The 20844-nt window shown below is 37.9% G+C and overlaps 2 protein-coding genes across 2 annotated transcripts; one reads left to right on the top strand and one right to left on the bottom strand.

Moving 5' to 3' along the window:
• The first annotated feature begins 2381 nt into the window (after nt 1-2381).
• LOC105223767 (MATH and LRR domain-containing protein PFE0570w) lies at nt 2382-6412 on the top strand. Its single transcript, XM_011201597.4, has 2 exons — nt 2382-3763; nt 5333-6412. The coding sequence occupies exons 1-2, from the start codon at nt 3008-3010 to the stop codon at nt 5795-5797; spliced, it is 1221 nt and encodes a 406-aa protein (XP_011199899.2). The 5' UTR covers nt 2382-3007; the 3' UTR covers nt 5798-6412.
• Nucleotides 6413-8526: 2114 nt separating this feature from the next.
• Nucleotides 8527-19381, bottom strand: LOC105223768 (alpha-amylase 3). Its single transcript, XM_011201599.4, has 3 exons — nt 18715-19381; nt 10141-10310; nt 8527-10073 (listed from the first exon to the last, which is right to left on the bottom strand). The coding sequence occupies exons 1-3, from the start codon at nt 19087-19089 to the stop codon at nt 8672-8674; spliced, it is 1947 nt and encodes a 648-aa protein (XP_011199901.2). The 5' UTR covers nt 19090-19381; the 3' UTR covers nt 8527-8671.
• Between the last annotated feature and the right edge of the window lie 1463 nt (nt 19382-20844).

Here is a 20844-nt window from a genome sequence, read left to right as displayed (position 1 = left end):
TGACGTAGAAGCCAAGTCGCTAGTTCGACTGCTGTTTGTTTGATGATATGAGTTATTTCGTCTTGCAAGTCGTTCACTACCAGACCCATTTGCTTCTCTTCCTTATCCATTCTGGAGAAAACAGAAGTAACGCCGCGGTTGTTTAGACCAATGATATCAATACCATCGGTGTACGCTAGCATGTGTCCACTCTTATAGAAGATTGTACTTTCTCGATTCAGCACTGCAGCTCGAATTTTTGTCTCCAGCAGTAGATTGGAGAAGGCATCCAACGGGTCGGAGAGGTCCTTCCCGATTCTGACGAAGTCTTTTCCTCAACGTCAGCTTACACAGGTATTGGTGGATTGAACAGAGCACATTCAGAGGGATTGTCCGGGAAGTAAAAAAACTAATTTTTTGTAGGAGCGTGCGCGCACCAACTGAATTCGGTAGAGGGCATTCCTAGCTAACGAATGAGCGGCTGGTCAGTTGTCTGCGAGCAACTGGAGAGTCAGGACAAATATTTTCGCGCGACGTGTTTCGGTGAATGCAGGGCGGGCAGTATTTTATACACAGTCCAGTAAAGAGACATCCATTATTGTTGTAAGTTTTATTTAGGATATTTAAAATGATCTGAATCAGCACCGTTTCGTTTGTTTGTTGCCATATTGAAGGTAATTTTTCACAAGAAAAATTATTCGCCATAAACAAGAACACTGGGTGACAGGTTCGGTCTATAAGTTGGATAAATAAGAACTTCCCAATTAAGCTTCCGGAATTTCTGGTGAGCCACTATCACTGTGGGTGACCTAGCGTTGCCTTGATGGAATGCAATTCCACTCCTATTGGTCTAAGCAGACCACTTCTGAGGGAAAGGAAGCCTTCGAACTCTCCAATAGTTTACGGTATAGCTTCGAATTTGGTGCACCTAATAGTAGATGATTATCTTCCAATATCTCTGAACTTTTAGTAAAATCTTCCTGAACATCAGTCTTTTTTGTGTCCAGCCTAATTTAGATGGTTTCAAATGGTCATTTTAGATACCTGGGTAATCGAAACAGTGCTTACATATACCGCAATTTTAATTGCCATCTGATTATTTCATTTTCCAGTATACAAGGAACATTCCAAAGTAAACAGGACTTTAAAAAAACAACAGAACAAATAGTTTTTTTCAGCTAAATCAGTTTATTTTCTTCAAAATAGTATCCTTTTGCTTCAATACAGCTTTTTGCACGGTCCAAAAACATGTCGAACGAGTGTTTTAGCTCGTTGGCCGGTATGGCCGCCAATATGCCGGTACAAGCCTTTTGAATGGCCTCTACGTCTGCATAACTTTTTCCTTTCATAGCTAAATGCATTTTTCCGAAAAGGAAGAAGTCTCATGGTGCCATTTCAGGTGAATACGGGGAGTGGTTAATTTCCATGAATTTCAATGATGATTTCGGCTGATTTTTGATGTATTCACGTAGCAGGGTACAGTTTCGATGGAATTTCTGGTGATAACGGACTTTGATTGGCCCACATATTGATCGTCATTTATGTCCTCATGACCACTTTGAAAACGTTGAAACCACTGCACTCTGCTACGGGATAGGCAATCATCGCCATAAACTTGTTTCATCAATTGAAACCTTTCGGTAAAAGTTTTACCAAGTTTAAAACAAAATTTAATGTTGCCTTTTTGTTCGAAGCTCTTTTTCGCACCGACAACACAAACATACACACTTAAAACGCAATAACTTCACTTCAATGGACAATCGGTAAAGATAGCAGATTCTAACGCACCAGTCGACATATACCTAGATGGCATCACTAGGGGGCATTCAAAAAGTCAAGTTGAAAATTTCATGCAGCTCAAGAAACTATGCGGAACAGTCACAAAGGGTAAGATTTTATTTGTAAAGCCAAAGGCACGGTGAGTTTTACTTGATGAACCTTCAAAATTCTTAAAAATCATCAATACACTTTGAAAGACATGCAGTACGCAAAAGTGTTCAGATTTCAAAGTTCTGTAGGAGCTTGATCCTCGGAACGTTCTCCTTTCATTGTACCTAGTAGAGACCAAGCATCAATACATTTATCAGCTTGCAGAACTTTTCAACGCCTCACTGTGGTTACAAAGGCACTTCTAGTCGAGTATTTCCGCTGGGAAGGAACTTGAAAATGTATGTAAAGAAGAAATGAAGGAAATAGTTGGTTAATAAGCTTTTCATGGTGTGTAGTGTAAACGGAGAGCTTTTTAAGTTCTTACATGTAAAGCTTTTCACCACAAAATATGCTTTTCCAGAAATGTTCTACATTTAGACTGACTTTTTGCACTTACATATATATTTCATCCCCTAAACAGAAATTGGGAGATGTACGTTTACAAGGATGCTATGAGCACGGAGAATGGTATTTCGTGGAATATTTGCATGTAAAATTTACATACGCGAACAATCACATGTATGCTAACTTTTGGTTGCTTAGTACAAAGACCATACGATTTTAGATCTCTTGTTTCTCGAGGTGAAACAACATGACAAATAGCAATAGAAATAAGTAAAATTTCTGCCTGCATAACGGTATGTAGAAAACTCTTTAGTACTCAGTCACTGAGCACAACTAAGAGAGTACGGCCGTGGCAGGAAAAGGAACTGCATAGAAAAAATAATAACGTAAATACGATTCTCACGGCGAGCCGAAGTGTTGATGCGATAAATTGTAGACGAAACGAAAAGAAAACGGATTATTTTGCAATTAAAAATTTGTAAGAAAATATTTGTGTATTAAGAAATATGTGAGAAGATTAATCTTCAGTCGAATAAAGTGAAAAGTGGAAATTTGCATTAACATAAGCGTAACTCAACAATATACATTGCTGGTATTTAATAGAAAATTTGCGAATTCTGCACAACGCCCCCACTCCTTGACACATTTCCAATACTAACGGTATCTGCTATCAGCCAACAAACGCAAAAAACAAAAAAAAAAAAACAAAGCATCTTTTCAACAAGCTCCGCAGCACAACTTGAACAAACGTAAAATGCGTAGTCGGACAGAACTAGTGACCACCACTTTCGAGGACTCCGAGGAGGATTACAGTGAGGATGATGATGACTCTGAGGAGGATTGGCGTCCGGCCGCCTCATCATCGGCCAATAAAAATGGCAAAAAGCAAAAGCAAAGTCGTGTTGCTGCCGCAGCAGCTGGCGGCGGTGGTGCAAGCAGCATCAGTGGTGGCGGCAATGCCAAACGTGGTCGAAAGCGTAAAGGCGCTACAAATGTGGGTGGTGGTAAGCAACAAACAGTGGTGGCTAAACGAAAAGCGCCCAGTGCTGCATACGAAGAAAGTGATGATGATGATGATGAGGACAATGATGATGATATCGATGAGGATGAAGATGCTGTGCTGAATGAGGAGTTGAGTGATGATGAGCTGGACGATTATGAGGATTATGAGGCGCAAGCAACGACTGGCACCGCAAACGTGGCGGTAACTGCAAAGAAGGGTGGTGGTGGTGGTGGTAGTGGTTCAGCAGCAGCAGCTAATAATTTGCCACCCAAAAAGCAATTCACGGAAAAAACTAGCACATCCGCAACGACTGGTGCAACGGCAGGCTCTTCAGCAGCCGGCGGACAACATTCGCTTGAGTTGCTACTTTACAAACGCGATTTGAATGAAGATTATTCCAAAAATAATCGTTTATGTTTATGGCGAAAGGATGATAATAACTTGTTGCAGAAATATATACGTGTGAAGACCGCACCGGAGGAGCTTCTCTTCACATCCAGCTCAGTGGTGAGTAAATGAATATAATCTCTACGCTAATTTTAAGCTAAAGAGGGATATGTAGGGGTTATGTAGAGATATTAATAAATATTATTTTTTTTTTTTTTTGTTACTTTAAGTGTATGCTGAGATCGGGGTCTTGTATTTCACAGTGGTCCGTACATATCGTGGTAGTATTTGGAGCCAAAAACTAAATATGCATTTCAAGACTAGCTTGAAAAAAGTGTCGAAATATAGTTTACTTTTTCATTAGCAAAAATTATGTTAATTTGTTCATACTTTCTACTAAAGATTACGCTTGAAATCTGTGAAAACTTCCATGCTTTCCAAGGTAACACTACAATCTTCGATAAAATTGTTCGGACCGCACTACCATAACATATTCATATGTGTCGGTACAGCGGTACAGAAATTAATGTATTTTCTTCTTTCAATTAAAACCAATATATTAGAGTGCTAGATGACATTAATAAAGTCAGGAAATCAGTTTAAAAAGTCTGACCAAATTGTATGACCAAAGCTCTTTGCTTTCAACGCGAAAAGTTTGTCTGGCAAAAAGGTATTACGATTTTCAAGCATTACCATCAGAGAGATAGCGGAGTATCTCAACATCTTCTATGAGTGGATGCAAGACATTTTGGTTAATGTTTCGGGCTTGAAACATGTTAATGTAATTAGAGTCGAACCAAAATATTTCAACCATTTGCAAAAACGTCGAGTAGAGATCGCAAAAGAAATGCTTCACAATCTACATATAGCTGAGAACCCTATATTCATTTTACACATCACTACTCATAATGAGATGTGAGTTTATGAATAAGACGTGGAAACTATTCAACAATTTAGCGTATCAGGCTACAAAACTGGGTCGAAGCTGAATAAATGAAAATTCGTTGAAGGCACTGTAGCACTGAATGCTATATATACTCTATGGAGATTTACATATAAGTAGTGTATGGAAATTCCATCAGGAGCATATTTCGAAGTGCATAATAAGCATATGTATTAAAATACATGTAAATTTAATATAATTTGTGTACCTTCGGAGTTTATTGGATCAGTCACAGCTCTGTCATCATCTTATAAAAAATAATTAGCTAAACCCATGTTCTTTGATTCCCTACTTATGAGTATTAATTCGTCACCCAATGGTTTCGGTCACCTATTCCTCTGCTATAATTTGAAGGTACTGTATTGTGATTGGTTCATTTACGTCCAAAGATACGCTTATTATTTCAGAAGCTTCAATGTATCATTCCCTTGGAGGAACACAGGGGATTAGACCACTCAGATTTTTTAAAAGTAAATAAGTTGGACTGTCTTCAGGTACAGGTGTCAATATAAGCCTCCCTCTCAAATCTGTTTTCGAACATTTAGGCTGTATAAAAAAAAAAACGCTTGGATAACTCTGAAGCCTGTCTTGTTGCTGAATTATTCTCGATTCATGACTTTATTTACCTGAGGAATACATGTTTATTTACAGATTTAAGGTATTATCATTACGTTTCTAACTAATTATCTATTTCTTAAGTTTATCTCTGAAACTTTAAATTTATTAAACTGTGCTTTATTTTACAGTATTCAAGCTGGGATGACAAACGTTTGTCTGACTTTGTAAGCATCAAAGTAAAATGTTTGGATCCGAATAATCGACGCGTTAAAATTATGGACACCGCTGAACTAAACAAATTAGTCAAAGAACAAACGAAAAATAACGAAAAACAGAAGTTGAACAAACGAAAAGACAATGATGGCGACGATAGTGATGATGATGGTGCACTCGATAATGACGGTAACGAAGAAGATGACGATGAATTGGACACCGAAGATGAAGATGAGTTGGACTACGGCGAAGCAGCCGCATCGAAAACCAAAAAAGCCACCAAAAAGCCGTTACAGAAAAGGGCGCCAACCAAAAGTGTTGGGAAAAATTTGAAACGAAGCGATAGCACTGATGAAAATGATAATGAGGAAGACGAAGAAATCGATGAAGATGACATTGATGACGACGAGGATGATGGCGATGAAGATGATGATGAGTAAATGTGTATGTAAAAGAATGTGTGAATTAATTAACGATATAAAATAATTAAGCGATTTTAATATTGAATTAGTAGTGATTAGTATAGAGCGGGTGACCAAGAGAGCGACGAAGAGAACCTACACTTAAGCATTTCAAGTTATTTATTACTGAAACTAAACGATTATAAAACATGTGTGTGTTAATTTAATTATTAATAATGATATTAGTATAGAATATCGTCGCAGTGCGCAACGCAGTCGCTTCTAAAGCTGATTGCGCTGTTTAGGCTGCAGGCAAATGAGCTCTCTTGTGGCAGTTCTCGAGGTGGCTGCCTTGCGAACTTTGACTGCTTTAAATATCAACATTCATACTTACCATACAGACGAGTACTTCTAAGTAAAATTCAAGCCAAATCAAAGCTTAAAATTAACAAAAAGTTTTATTAAATATGGAGAATAAGTAAAGGAGGCTAAATACTAGACTAAGTTTTGTGTGATCAACCAATATAAATACTAGGACTTACCGAAATCAATAGATGCTTAATTAAGTTTACGAAGTCGATGATAAAAGGCGGACATTTTGCCAAAATACCCATAAAAATAAATTTATATGCATGCATGTATTTACGAAAAGTTTCTAACTGTTTTTGCATTTCGGGCTCTTTAAGTAATTTATGGTGACTTTTGAAGGTTATTACTTTTACTCCAGAAAGCTTAATCTGTGGCACGCGTTTATGTCGCTTGATTCGAACCAATTCAGCTGTAAAAGCTATTCGCGAACTTTCGAAATCCCCTTTAGCAAATTATGTTAAGAGAAATAGATATAAAGACCAGATCAATGTCAAAACTTATTCGGGATCATGTCTACAGAAATAAGCCTACTGTTGGTTAATCGGTCATCGGACAAAATCTACGACCAAAATTTTATTCCAAGTATTCAACGTGCTCAGCTGCGGTAAAGGTTTGGTAGGAAGTCTCCTGTGAATGTCTTATGCCTCTTCGCTTCTGTGAAAAAGAGATTAAAATTAGGACAAAAGTGTACCAGCCGTATGTTTTAAAAGCTTAAGTTTTGATGGAGAACATTGGATCTTCCAGCAAAACTCTGCTCTAGCACACAAGGCAAACACCATTCAGAAGTGGCTTAAAAATAATATTCCAGTTTTCATATCAGCACATGATTAGCCGTCTGGAAGACCAGACCATTGGAGAACACGGCTCGCCAGATACTCCACAGAAATTTGGAGGGTATCGAAAAATGTTTGGCTAAAACTATTCATCAAAGAAATTCCACAAAATTTTGGTGTGAAATCAAATTTCTGGTACCGAAACGTTCAGAATGTTGGAAAAGGCTTTCCGTGATAATAGTTTGTCGCGCAAGTGTTTTAGATTGATGCAAATTATTCAAAGAGGGTTCAGAACGCGTTGGTGATGAACCATGTCTGGAACCGTTATCAACATCAACTGATGATCAACATATTAATAAAATAAAGAAATTGGTTGAATTGAGAATCAACGATTAACAGTCATCTTACTGGCATTGTTGATTTAATTAAAGGATTAGTAGAAACAATTTTGAAAGATAATTTGAGTCTGAAAAACGTGAAAGCAAGATTGGTTCCAAAATCACTGAATTTTTTGAAAAATAGCGTCGCATTAACGTCTGTGAAACAATGCTTTCCGACTACTAGAATGTCATGAAACCTAATATTACTGGCGACGAGTCTTGGATCTATGTTTACGATTCAGGATCAGATGTTCAATCAGCCGACTATTCTGGCAAAGGTGAGCCGAAGCCAAAAAACCACGTGCACCGGTGCACTCGATTTTTCGACCGACCAAACTGTAAACAAGGAATACTATTTGAATATTATGGGCCGACATCACGATAATGTACTATATTTAATTCTTCGTGAGTTTTCGCCAAGTTTTCAACCAATATGGTGCCGCAACTACAGCTGATTTAGCTCCGTGTGACTACTGACTATGCATCAAAACTCAAACGACAGCTCCGCGGAAGCCATTTTGAGCCAAGTGAAGACATTAAACTTGAATCGCTACGCGCATTGAAGACTAATCTGGAAATTGACGTCAACAACTGTTTCGAGGATTGGAAAAAACGTTGGCACAAGTGTATTAGTGTCATGGTGGATTACTTTGAGGGGAACGACGTAGATTTTGAAGAATAAATTAAGAATTTAAAAAATATGAACAAAGTCTTACTTTTTTTTTTGAAAATCTAATGACGATGAACCCATTCCATACTCTGGTTCGTATTGCAGAGTCACGTCGCATCTTGTGTCAATCCGACATACACAACAAGACATCGACGAGGACCCTTCAATTCCTTTTAGCGGAAGAAACGGATGTTTTCATCAAACTGAAGCCATAAGGTAAAGAGGAAAATAAATTAGAGAAATAAACAAAGAAATGGTTAGCACCCTGTTTGTTCATCTTATTTACATGGATTTTTGAACGGCATTTTAGATTCAAAGTTGGAGAGGTAAGGGCTCATCTTGTTTTAATATTTCCTGTGACAACCTCTACTCTTTATTAACTATTCATACATGTAGACAGTAGCTTCGTGGCCAATTAACCAATTAAGTCTTATTGGTCTACATGACAACTCTGGCCAGCTTACTGAATCTAAAATAATATCTCCTACAAGGTGCAATTAAAACCTACCGTTCGCGCGTCAAATCGCAATAAGTAGCTCCTTACTTACTTAGGGCTTAATTAAGAACATAAAACTGTTTCCTCCAATCTTAAAACTCACATATTTATTTACCGCTTTATGAGCAAGTTTTTGGCCGCTATATCTATAAAAATATACAAACAAACGTAAGTACATAATTACACCGTAACTCCGAAGCGTTCAGCTTCGTTACGTCTTCACACTTATTTATCTAGTTTAACAACAATTGTTTCCCACGGACCAATCTCGAAGTTGGAAAAGTAAATCTTCTCGCTCTGTTCTTCGTCCAGCATTTTTACGCCACTAAAATACATGGCTGTCATATCCATGGAGACACGCTTCTGACCGAAATTCGATACCGAAACAAATGAGTTGCGACGCGGATAGACGCGTTCCACAACTAAAATATCATCGTTGCTACTACGTAACTCTGTGTTGGATAGTGTGCTTTCCGGCTTGCAAATGGCGTTCTTATACAATGACGGCGAACGATTACGTAATTCGATCATTTTCGTGACTGTTTGGAAATTTTCTTGACTAAATTGCGCTGTGTGTGGTAGCCAAGGCAAAGTTTCACGATTCGTAAACTGTCTTGTGCTATTCAACCATTCCATAGTGGTGAGATGATGTAGATGTTTAGTCTCATTATGTTCATTCTGCGTATCGGTGATGGCTTCCAATGCGATTTCATCACCGTAGAAAATGTTGGGAGTGCCCGGTAGCATGAGTTGCATGACAGTCGCAGCCAAAGTTATATTCTTGCTTTGTCCATAACGTGTGAAGCGTTGTTGATCCACGCCACCGATAGACCAATGCAACCATGGACCCACTTCGACAGGTGCGAGTGGACCATTAAGAAGTCTATTGATATGATGCTCTAAATGTCTAGTGCCGTTCGAAACGTCCAAGTGCACATCGACTAAATCGATGTGTTGTAGTGCCAGTGGACGCAGTGTGGGATGCAACTCTTGAATTAGTGCTTCATTAATGATAAGTATGCGATCGGGACCGACAATCTCTTTCCACACATTCAAATTGGCTAGCAGATGATCGTCATCGACAAAATTTTCTAAACCTTTAAGATAAAAACCATCCACACCCAGATGCACCCATTTCAGTAGAGCATCACTGACGACATTATCAACAGAGGGGATCGATAATTGTGGTAAAGTTTGGATAGTCCCATTGGTTGTAGTGACAGTTGATTCAGTGCTTCCGGATTCATTATTTGAATGCGTTGAAAGTGCCCCAACTATTGTAGGCTTGGTCGTTTTGGCTTCATCCAATCTTTTAATAAAACCGCTAATCGGCAGATCAAGCAACAGGGAAATGTTACGCTCGTGTAGTGTTGCCTTCAACCGATACAAATCTTGTACTGTACCCAAGGCATTGGCCACCTGAAGCAGCGACGTTGGATGCGCAAAGTCATCGGGGTAGTGAGCTGATTGGAATATCGAGTTTAGACGCACAGCAGCCACGCCAAGTGATGCCAAATAGTCAGCACGCTGTGCAATGCCGCGCAGATCACCAATCCCGTCATCGTTTGAGTCTTGGAAACTGGCGGGAAAGATCTCATAAAAAACGCTCCCGCGATACCAAGCTGTTCTGTGGATTGGAAAAATATATATTTAATTTTTTTATTTATAAATATTTGTTAGTAGTCTATACTCACTTTGGGTTACAGGTCTTTGGTAGGGTAACAATCATGGCCACCACTACGGCACACATAGCTAACAAGCTGGACATGAAGACAAAAAATGTGCATTTACGGATCAGGGGCCAATTCCATGAAACGAACGAGGGTGTGTCCTTCGAGAGTGTGCCGTTCGTGCCATTTGAATCCTAGTGGGGTAGAAGAATTTATGAGATTTTTAAAATTTGTCGAAAGACTAAATTAATTATATACATATTTCTATTAATAAGTCAGGAAACCTTAACTAGATACGATTTTTATCGTATAGATACGTATCACGTTAATACTAGTTCCAGGTTTAATGAAGGTAAGTGGTCAAATCTACAATCACGGTATAAATTTTCCAGATCGGACCACTGTAGCATATAGCTGAAGTACAAATTGAGCGATTCTTCAACATATGTATGTATTCTGATTTTCAAATAATTTAGTTTTTTCTTATTCATTATTCATTATCCATATCCATATTAAGGTTGATTCCTCGAGTTGAAAAAGTTTTGAGTCTAACCCCCATATATCTAATATAAATTTTTTCGAACTTTCGGTTGAATATATAGTTTACCACAGCTATCGGTCAATATGTAAGATTCTTAATGAAATTCGGAGAGAATTTCCTTCTAATATCAGCGTGCCTGTCATTCCTTTTCGCTATTTGGTGCCAATTGGAGACTCCAAGGGCAGCCAGGTCCTTCTCCACCTGGTTTTTGCAACGGAGTGGAGGTCTTCCTCTTCTTCTATTTCCACCGGACCCATTTGCTTCGCTTCCTTATCCAGTCTAGAGAAAGCAGAACTAACTGCGCGGTTGTTAAGGTCAATGATATCAATATCATCAACATACTTCAGCAGCTGTATACTCTTATAGAAGATTGTCCCTTCTCGGTTTAGTTCTGCAGTTGGAATTATTTTCTCCACAAATAGGTTGAAAGAGTCACACAAAAGAGAGTCGTCTTGTCTGAAACCTCCTTTGATATCGAACGGGTCGGAGAGGTCCTTCCCGAACCATGATGGAGCTTTTGGTTGCTCAACGTTCGTGTGCACAGCCACATTACTTGTATTTTTGCGGCGATACCAAATTTAGACACTGCGGCATAAAGATAGCTCCCCCTCGTGCAGCTTTAAAATCGAGAGGTGATATGTGTCGATCATCTTTTCAAAGATTTGGCGCACGGTGAATATCTGGCTAGTTATTGATTTTCCAGATCTGAAGCCACACTGATAAGGTCCAACAAGTTTGTTAAATTCCAATCGTCAGACATGCGGCCCCCGCCGCTTTGTTGTACTTCAAACGGGTAATTGCTATTCGAACTTCTTCATGATCGGCAATGGAACGTCCGCTCCATCGTCATCGAATGGGGAATGGAGTTCACCATCTTTTGGTGTTATGCATTCATTCAGCAGGCTGGAGAAGTGTTCCCGCCGTAATTTCAGTATGCTCTGGGCATCAGTCACTAGATCATCTCTAGGATTTCAACAAGAGTATGCTCCGGTTTTGAAATGAGAGGTCTGCTTTCTCTCCACTGCGACACATCGTACCAACTGCTCCCACAGTTCCCTTATATCGAGTTGCAGATGAGTGCTCTCAGAGTGCAAGTCTTGTAGAAAGTCTTTCGAGTGTCTTCTCTGATTGCAGCTCTCGGACAAAGGCGGGTGCGTATCTTCTATGCAACGAGGTAGTGGTCCGAGCCGATGTTTGACGTGTCTTCCGTCTATAGACATTTTTTATTCATATGGTTCCACACAGTTTTTTGTATACTGATATGCAAATTAAAATTCCAACGATGCTTCTAACACTTAAAAGGAAACGGCCGAGACCCTATAAAGTATATATGTGTATAAATGCTTGGCGTGAAACTGATTATTTCAGGGAACCACCGATAGATATATAGATACCGTATATCCCGAACGATCCAACTCAAGTCAGTGTATAGAAAACTTTTTTTTTTGACAATGTAACGAAATTTGGCAATAATCCAAGTTAACGGTAGAATCTCCGACAAAATTATTGGGATCGCACAACTATAGTATATAGCTTTCATTAAAACTGACCAAGCAAAGTCAAGATAAATTCGATACAGCCAAAGTTAACGAGGACACCATTTTGACTCATTTGAGGATATAAGTGCAGAGTCGAAGAAGGTTCTGCTGGCCATCACGACGGAGGATTTTTCCAAGTACTATGATGACTAGAAAATTCGTTGGCATAAATGTATTGCAGCGGGAGGGGATTACTTTGAAGGAGTTAGACAATATTCACCTTTCAATTTGATCACAGTAGTATAACCGGAATGAATGTCTTCCTGATATTATTTCGAACCTTCGAGAAGAAAAAAAATTGAAAAGCTCTTGACTTTTTCGCCTAAGCAATGACGTGTTTGCTTTTAGCCAAAACCGTTTCAAATATGCAATAAAAACGAAATTAAGCAAGTGCCTCACTGTTCGTGAGCGACAACACGTACTCAATTTCCGAGTCTCAATTATGGTTTAATACGCTCCTAATTTGTTTTTCAGTTAATAAAGCTTTTGTGCAAAAATACTAGACATGCCGTTGCGTAGTTTAACTGATATTTATTTATTTACAATTTCGTTACTTAATTGTTTAAATTATTTACACTTTTCGATTTCACTCAACAAATTAAAGTGCAAACAGTGAAATGTTTGACTTTTGTATCGTTAATCTTAACCCCGAACTGAGTGCTCGCGATGGTCAATACTAACGTCTACTGCAACTTCATGTATGTGTGTACATAAGTATATGCATATGTATTTAAAAAAGTGAATAAAATATGCAATAACAAAATATTATATTATTATGTTGAAACCCAAGTTACTTGCGTGCTATTATGACATATTAGCTGGGGCTCACGATATTAATTGTGGAGTCACGCGGGCACATAGAGTTGCTCATCGGCATGCAGCATTTCTTCTCGGAATTTTAATATGTATGTATATTTATATGAACATACAAACATATGTATGTACATATATATATGTACGTGGACGCATTCTCACAGCACTGTTATTTTTTATATGGTTGTAAAAACCCAGAAGTCAGCAAATAATGCATAAATAACCTTAGGAAAACTAGAGCGGAATATCTACATGTATCAAATAAATATGTATCACCGATAACTGCAAATTTTCCATTAAGTGAACAAATGCATGATTAACAGTAACTACTTTAATTTGCTGTCGCAGTGTAAAGTCACGCATACACACATACGTTTGACAGATATATTTCGCTCAAACACGATGCATTTATCATTTCTCAATTAACACACTTTCTTGATCAAGTGATTATGAAAAGTTAGCTTTCGCATAGGATATTAGCACTTAAAGCTCATGAAAGCTTCTACATAGTTACCAAAGCTCTGTAATATCGTTTCCAATGACTAAATGTTAATTTGCTGCTTGACCGATTAGTAACGGGTGATTTTTTTGAGGTTAGGATTTTCATGCATTAGTATTTGACAGATCACGTGGGATTTCAGACATGGTGTCAAAGAGAAAGATGCTCAGTATGCTTTGACATTTCATCATGAATAGATTTACTAACGAGCAACGCTTGCAAATCATTGAATTTTATTGCCAAAATCAGTGTTCGGTTCGAAATGTGTTTTATCGACAAATTTTGTTCAGCGATGAGGCTCATTTCTGGTTGAATGGCTACGTAAATAAGCAAAATTGCCGCATTTGGGGTGAAGAGCAACCAGAAGCCGTTCAAGAACTGCCCATGCATCCCGAAAAATGCACTGTTTGGTGTGGTTTGTACGCTGGTGGAATCATTGGACCGTATTTTTTCAAAGATGCTGTTGGACGCAACGTTACGGTGAATGGCGATCGCTATCGTTCGATGCTAACAAACTTTTTGTTGCCAAAAATGGAAGAACTGAACTTGGTTGACATGTGGTTTCAACAAGATGGCGCTACATGCCACACAGCTCGCGATTCTATGGCCATTTTGAGGGAAAACTTCGGACCCGATGGACCCGTAAGTTGGCCACCAAGATCATGCGATTTAACGCCTTTAGACTATTTTTTGTGGGGCTACGTCAAGTCTAAAGTCTACAGAAATAAGCCAGCAACTATTCCAGCTTTGGAAGACAACATTTCCGAAGAAATTCGGGCTATTCCGGCCGAAATGCTCGAAAAAGTTGCCCAAAATTGGACTTTCCGAATGGACCACCTAAGACGCAGCCGCGGTCAACATTTAAATGAAATTATCTTCAAAAAGTAAATGTCATGAACCAATCTAACGTTTCAAATAAAGAACCGATGAGATTTTGCAAATTTTATGCGTTTTTTTTTTTAAAAAAAAGTTATCAAGCTCTTAAAAAATCACCCTTTATAATCAGCACAAAAACAAATTACGAAAGATGCAATTCGTAAATAAATTGAGCATGTAAGTGAGAAAATGATCAACGAACAAGAAAAATTTTAACTTCGGCTGCACCGAAGCTAATATACCCTTCACAGTTGCATATCTTGTAGTTACTATGTGGTCAGTTTATTCGGAAGCTATATGCTATAGTAATCCGATCTGAACAATTTTTTCGGATATTATATTATTACCTTAAGCAGTAATCCATATAAAATTTCGTGAAGATACTACGTCAAATTCGAAAGTTTTCCATACAAGCCCTTGATTCCGATCGTTCAGTTTGTATGGCAGCTATATGCTATACTAAGCCGATCTGAACAATTTCTTTCGATATTACATTATTTCTGTGAACAATAACTCATACCAAATTTCGTGAAGATATATCGTCAAATAAGGAAATTTCCCATGCAAGCATTTGATTCTGATCATTCAGTTTGTATGGCAGCTATATGCTATAGTTAACTGATTTGAACAATTTTCTCGAAAATTACATTGTTGCCTTAGAAAATAATCTATACCAAATTTCGTGAATACATCTTGTCAAATGTGAAAGTTTTCCATAAAAGAACTTGATTCCGATCGTTCAGTTTGTATGGCTGCTATGTATATGTTATAGTGGTCCGATATCGGCAGATCCGACAAGTGAGCAGCTTCTTGAAGAGAAAATGACGTATGCAAATTTTCAAAACGATATCTTAAAAACTGAGGGACTAGTTCGTATATATACAGGCAGAGGGACAGATGGACGGACAGATGGACAAACAGATAGACGGACATGGCTAAATCGACTCAGCTCAACATACTGATCATTTATATATATACTTTATAGGGTCTGCGACGCTTCCTTCTGGGTGTTACAAACTTCGTGACAAACTTAATATACCCTGTTCAGGGTATAAAAATCGTTTATATTCTCCCTTTATTTGAACACTTCTTCTTATACTCTTGTAACATGTTACTACAGAGTATAATAGTTTTGTTCATCAAACGGTTGTTTGTATTAGCTAAACCTAATCGAAATAGTTATAGGGTTGTCCGTCTGTCAGTAGGTGCAAGCTGTAAGTTAAGTAAAAATTGAGATATCTTGATTAAACTTGTTATGCGGATTCCATAGTACAAAAACAATATGAGTTCGTAGTTAGTCATAATCGGACCACAGTCACGCCCACAAAACGCCCATAACCAAAAACTTATAATGGAACTAAACACCATATATAGACATAAATTCTTAATTGATACAGGGGATCGCAGTAGCAAAGGACCCCTGTGGACAAAAATTTTGAAAAAGGGAAGTAGCCCCGTCCTCTAATAAGTTTAATGTAGATATATTTTAAGCCACTAAAGCTACAACAGGCTAATTTACCCAGCTTAAATATTATAAGAATTCCAGCGATAGTGTGAAAATGGATGAAATCGGATGATAACCTTGGGCAATCTCCATATAACGGTACTGTTAAAAACAACTAAAAGCTCAATAAATCAATAAGTAAATACGACTGAAACGTTAAATTTTACCACCGAGATGGTATGAGAGAGATTTATGGGAGCAGTGGCAAAAACTGGACAATGTACGCATTATCGCCTTTTGGATGATTAGGTGTTCAAGCCCCCAAATACCGGAAATGTGGACTGCAGTATCTATTGGTGACTTTTGATCGAAAAAACCGGTTAATGTATGTGATATAGAATTGAAACTCACAGAGAATTCTTTCCTGACATTAGTATTTCTGTACATCAAGCATGGTTTGAATCGAGTCAATACATCCCTAAGCCCCGTATACCTAATATAAAGATTTTCGAACTTCCGGGTGACTCTATGCTGCACATATCGGCATAGCGTGTATTACTCATAACAGTACGGCTTTGTGTCTAAATGGTGATTGTAAGTGAGGTATGAAACACAGGAGACATTTTTAGTAAGTGAGATGATAATAGTTAAAAGATAAAATCGGGTCGACACTACTCCACTCTCGTATACCAACGGGTTTTTCAATAGGAACGACACAAAAGTAGACCGATAGGGACTGCAAACGATGCATTCTTTTCTGTTATTTTGGTATTTCTTTTCAGTAATGTTTGCCATTTGATCATTTAAAGATATACGATCCAACAACAAGTCGAAATGATTAAAATTTACAATGGAATTTCGGAGTCAGTGGCCTCAACTTTAAGACGCAAAGTCCTATCAGATCAATAATGGAACTTCTAGTGGAAACTTTTAAATCCACAGGCACTGTACAATATATTCCGGTGCCCAAAGCCCATCAATTGAGGAAGACACAAATCAGTCTCTCCCATGCCGTTCTCAAGCGTTGGGCAGAATCGTCGTATGTTCGTGAATGGGCTGAGCAACAACTTGAAAATGATGCGAATTTTTATCGAAAAATCTTCTTCAGCGATGTGGCTCATTTCTGGCTGATTGGCTTCGTCAATAAGCAAAATATGCGTTATTGGTCAGCCAGCAATTCACACGTACTCCATGAGTTACCATTGCAACCCGAAAAAATTACGGTTTGGTGCGATTTAGGGGCCAGTGGCGTCATTGAGCCGTACTACTTCCATGATGATCAAGACAACAAGTATATTTTTGAAAACCAAGTTTTGTGAACGTATTACGAGTATCTCGTATGAATATCGAACGTGAATTTGCAGCAGTATCGGCCTATTTATGCTTCAAAACTGTTGAAAATTAGGTTCAGCGTCTAGACTTCTGCAAGCGTGCCCGTGGTGGTCATGCAAAGTAATCGAGCTCCACACATAATGGCATCGAACTTATTTTTACAGAAATAAAGAATTTCATTGATATCCCAAACCGTTTTTGTTTAGCAGTTTTCATTATCTGTCATCTCATCAAGGATCATACTTTGTGAATGGATTCTATCGATAAGAATATACAATATGAAAATCGTCAAAAACAATTATTTTAACTACTTTGCAAAGCCTTTTATTGTTGCTCTTAATTATGCCTAGATTAAGTAAAAGATCTATTGCATTAAATCGCCTTATAAAGAGAAGGCGTATATAGAGAATTAATTAATAGTTCAAAGCGAACCGAAGGCGCTATTGATTAATGATCATGTATCATGACCTTCAAGATGGTGTCGTTGGTGCATTATTTTGCGTTATGTGCCGGTGTCGTGGCCTCCAGATCGCGCGGTTTAACTCCGCCGAATTTGTGAGACAAGAAGCAATGATATAAGACGCCTGCTTCGGAAATGTTGGGTGCATTAAGTAAAGAAATCGGACATAACTTGTGCTGTTGCGAAACTGGAGAGTAATTGGACTTAAACAATTCAGCAAATATGTATATTAGAAATTGTGTGATTGTCACTAAACATAGCAGTACTAACTTCAAAATGCTAAAACAATAGAATTATTTTTATTGGACCTTGTAGATATTCTGGGATATTCTGGTATTCTCTCCGGTGGGCATCATGCAACAAATTTTATTTAAGACTTTGTTGTTTCAGATTTAGCGAAACACCTGTTAACGGTCAAGCGAATACAAAAACAGACTCAGCTATAGCGGTGTTTCTATTAGCGTTGTGTTTATTGACAAACATATGGATTCACGAAAGTGCAGTTATACATATACTTGTATGTATATGCAACATGCTGCAAACAACTGTAAGAAAACACACACACACACACACACAAGCGAAGAGAAAATTCATTTCTGCTGTCAATTACGGCATAAGTATGTGGATTGCATTTGTGGATTTTATCCGAATATTTTGCTAGAGAAGAACACAAAACTTCATTGACGTCAAAAATTTTTAATAAAAAATAATATGAAAATAGTAACACATTGAAATAATAGAAAAGAAATAATAATAAGAAAAGTATTAATAAAAGCATAAAAAATGGTGCACCTGGCGTGTAAACAGTTTCAATGACGTTTATGTGCCGTTATCTGCCTGTGCTTAGGTAGGCACGTACGTTGTTTTTCAGCAATAGCTGCTGCCTCAACGTGCTGTCAAAGCAATTTGACATTACCACCATTACGGTATTTTGCACACCCACCCACTTACACAACCAAACACCATACAGATGTGGAGTAAATGATTACATGCATCTCACCAGCACTTCTGCAAGAACTTACACCCACCAATTATTTAAAAAAAATACTCGTATACTTTGGGTGATAGTTTGTTGTATGATTTTGGAAGCCTCACCTGCACTGCGCCGCCATTGTTGACCTGCAAATGTTGGTAGGCGTGTGTCTTGTGGAACAACGTTGTGGCCGCCGTATCGGGCGCATCCATGCCAATTCCGGAGCTGCTGCCCGACGATGAACTTGTCTCGACCTTGGCATCTGCATCCTCATCATTACACAAGTTGGCCGAGGCGGTGCTGTCATTGTCGATACAGGGTGTTAGCGGATGTGAGAATGTAACCGGCGTCGATGTACCATTTGTGGTGGACAACAGCGGACAGGTGGATGCCTCCTCCTCGGGCAGGAATGTCGACACTGACGGCGATTCAATAAGCGTGGCTGGCAATTCCACATCGAGCAGCGTGGGATCTGTTGAAATACCCATGGCGTTCATAGCTTTTGCTTATTTTGCTTTATTTTTATTTTACTTTTTTTCCACACGAATTTTAAACTTTTTCACTCACTATGAAAATCATTGCTTAACTTTTCACCGCTAATTGGCAACGCGTTATGTTTTGCTTACGTATTGTACGTATTTGTTTGTGTGGATGTGTGTGTGTGTCAGTGAGCGTATGTGTTAATTTCAATATCGTTGAACGCGAAGTACGAAAACTTTTGCTGACACTGACTTGGCGGCGCAATCTCTCGTCACAAACTGAATTCTTCTGCTATCCGCAATTATTTACACTGTGGGGCTGGCTTGTAGAACCCAATTGGATGAATAAGTGAACCAAATGTGAATGAGTTTATTTTTAACATATGTATACAAAATATTTACATACATATCTACATATTTATATATGTATCTACGTTTGAATAACTGAAAAGCGCAAGCAAAAATTAATTGGAGACGTTTCGATGATACGCGAAAAACAATTCAGCACATACATACAAACGTTTGAATGTACACAAACCACAAAAGTAGATGCCCTGCAGGTAAAATTTGATTTGATAAAATTATAACCAATATTCGACAAAATAGTTCGAAAATAAGTTTTAATTAATTCTACTTTGTTATATCCTGAACTGGGTATATGTGAATAAACAGCAGTCTGTCTCTATATACGCGAGCTAATCGCTCAGTTTTTCAGATGTCCCTCTGAAATTTGGCGCATGTTCATTTCCATTCTATAGGATATAGCTGTCATGCAAACTGGCCGATAAAAATTATGTCCCCTTATGAAGATCTTTTCCATTTTACGAGGTATCTCCTCAAATTGGGCACATTTTATTGTTCAAAGCAACCTACGAAGAAATTGTTCAGAACGGATCGCTGTAGCATGTAGCTGACATACGATCTGAACGATCAGAATCAAATTTGTACGGAAGACTTTAATATCTTTTATATTTAAAAAATAGTCTTCTTGTCTAAGGTAACTTTACAATCTCCGAACATATTGTTAAGATCGAACCCCCTTAGCACATAGCTGCCATACAAGCTTACTAATCAAAATCCAGATAACGATGATTTTATAGCCTTTTAAGCTATAAGATATACACCTGTGAACGTATTATAACTTCGGTGCTTTAAACAAAGTGAGTGAAAGCCTCGAAAACTTATTGTCTTTATCAGAATTGTGAATTCTGATGTTAAAAACATTCTTTAGTGTTTAAAATATAAAAATTTGGAAATACTATTGTTCAAGTTGTGTAACTTTTCCTACGGGGTGTTAACGAATTCTCACAAACATTTTGTTTAAACATTTTATCTTATCATTGAGTATAAAGATTAATTTTAATAATATTGTTTTAATTGATAAATAACTGGGGTATTCTATATTACAAAGAATAAATAATAGCAACAAATGACGGTCAAGGTTAGAAAAGGCACAATTCAATTATCTGTTAGTAAACAGAGCGAAATGAAGCAACTCTCAATAAAAGGCATAGATTGTCAGTTGTTCAATATATATTTCGAATATCGGCATATTTTCTGGATACGATTGATATTTCCATTCTCTTTGATCATAAAACGATCCTTAGTGAGTTTTCCTACAAAACCTACAAGGACTGATTTGATAAAGCGAAATCCGTATTTAGAAGCGACAAAGCAACAGTGGGTTAAGTAAGCTGGAAGCGAGTTTATACGCAAGTATCTGGATAGTGGTGATCAGTCATGTATGCATCGACATATGGTCCATCTTTTAAA

The sequence above is a fragment of the Bactrocera dorsalis genome, chromosome 1 (genome assembly GCF_023373825.1).
Source record: "Bactrocera dorsalis isolate Fly_Bdor chromosome 1, ASM2337382v1, whole genome shotgun sequence".
Lineage (NCBI taxonomy): Eukaryota > Metazoa > Arthropoda > Insecta > Diptera > Tephritidae > Bactrocera > Bactrocera dorsalis.
The sequence above is the reverse complement of the archived record's forward strand: the minus strand, read 5'-3'. Positions and strand labels throughout refer to the sequence as shown.

Bases quoted from the DNA above. Each gene is read 5' to 3' on its own strand.
- LOC105223767 (XM_011201597.4), top strand. From the start codon at position 3,008: ATGCGTAGTCGGACAGAACTAGTGACCACCACTTTCGAGGACTCCGAG. The intron at 3,764-5,332 runs GTGAGTAAATGA...TTTATTTTACAG, and splicing joins TCTTCACATCCAGCTCAGTG to TATTCAAGCTGGGATGACAA.
- LOC105223768 (XM_011201599.4), bottom strand. From the start codon at position 19,089: ATGAACGCCATGGGTATTTCAACAGATCCCACGCTGCTCGATGTGGAA. The intron at 10,311-18,714 runs GTGAGGCTTCCA...CTACCCCACTAG, and splicing joins ACAATGGCGGCGCAGTGCAG to GATTCAAATGGCACGAACGG. The intron at 10,074-10,140 runs GTGAGTATAGAC...TCCAATCCACAG, and splicing joins CCAAAGACCTGTAACCCAAA to AACAGCTTGGTATCGCGGGA.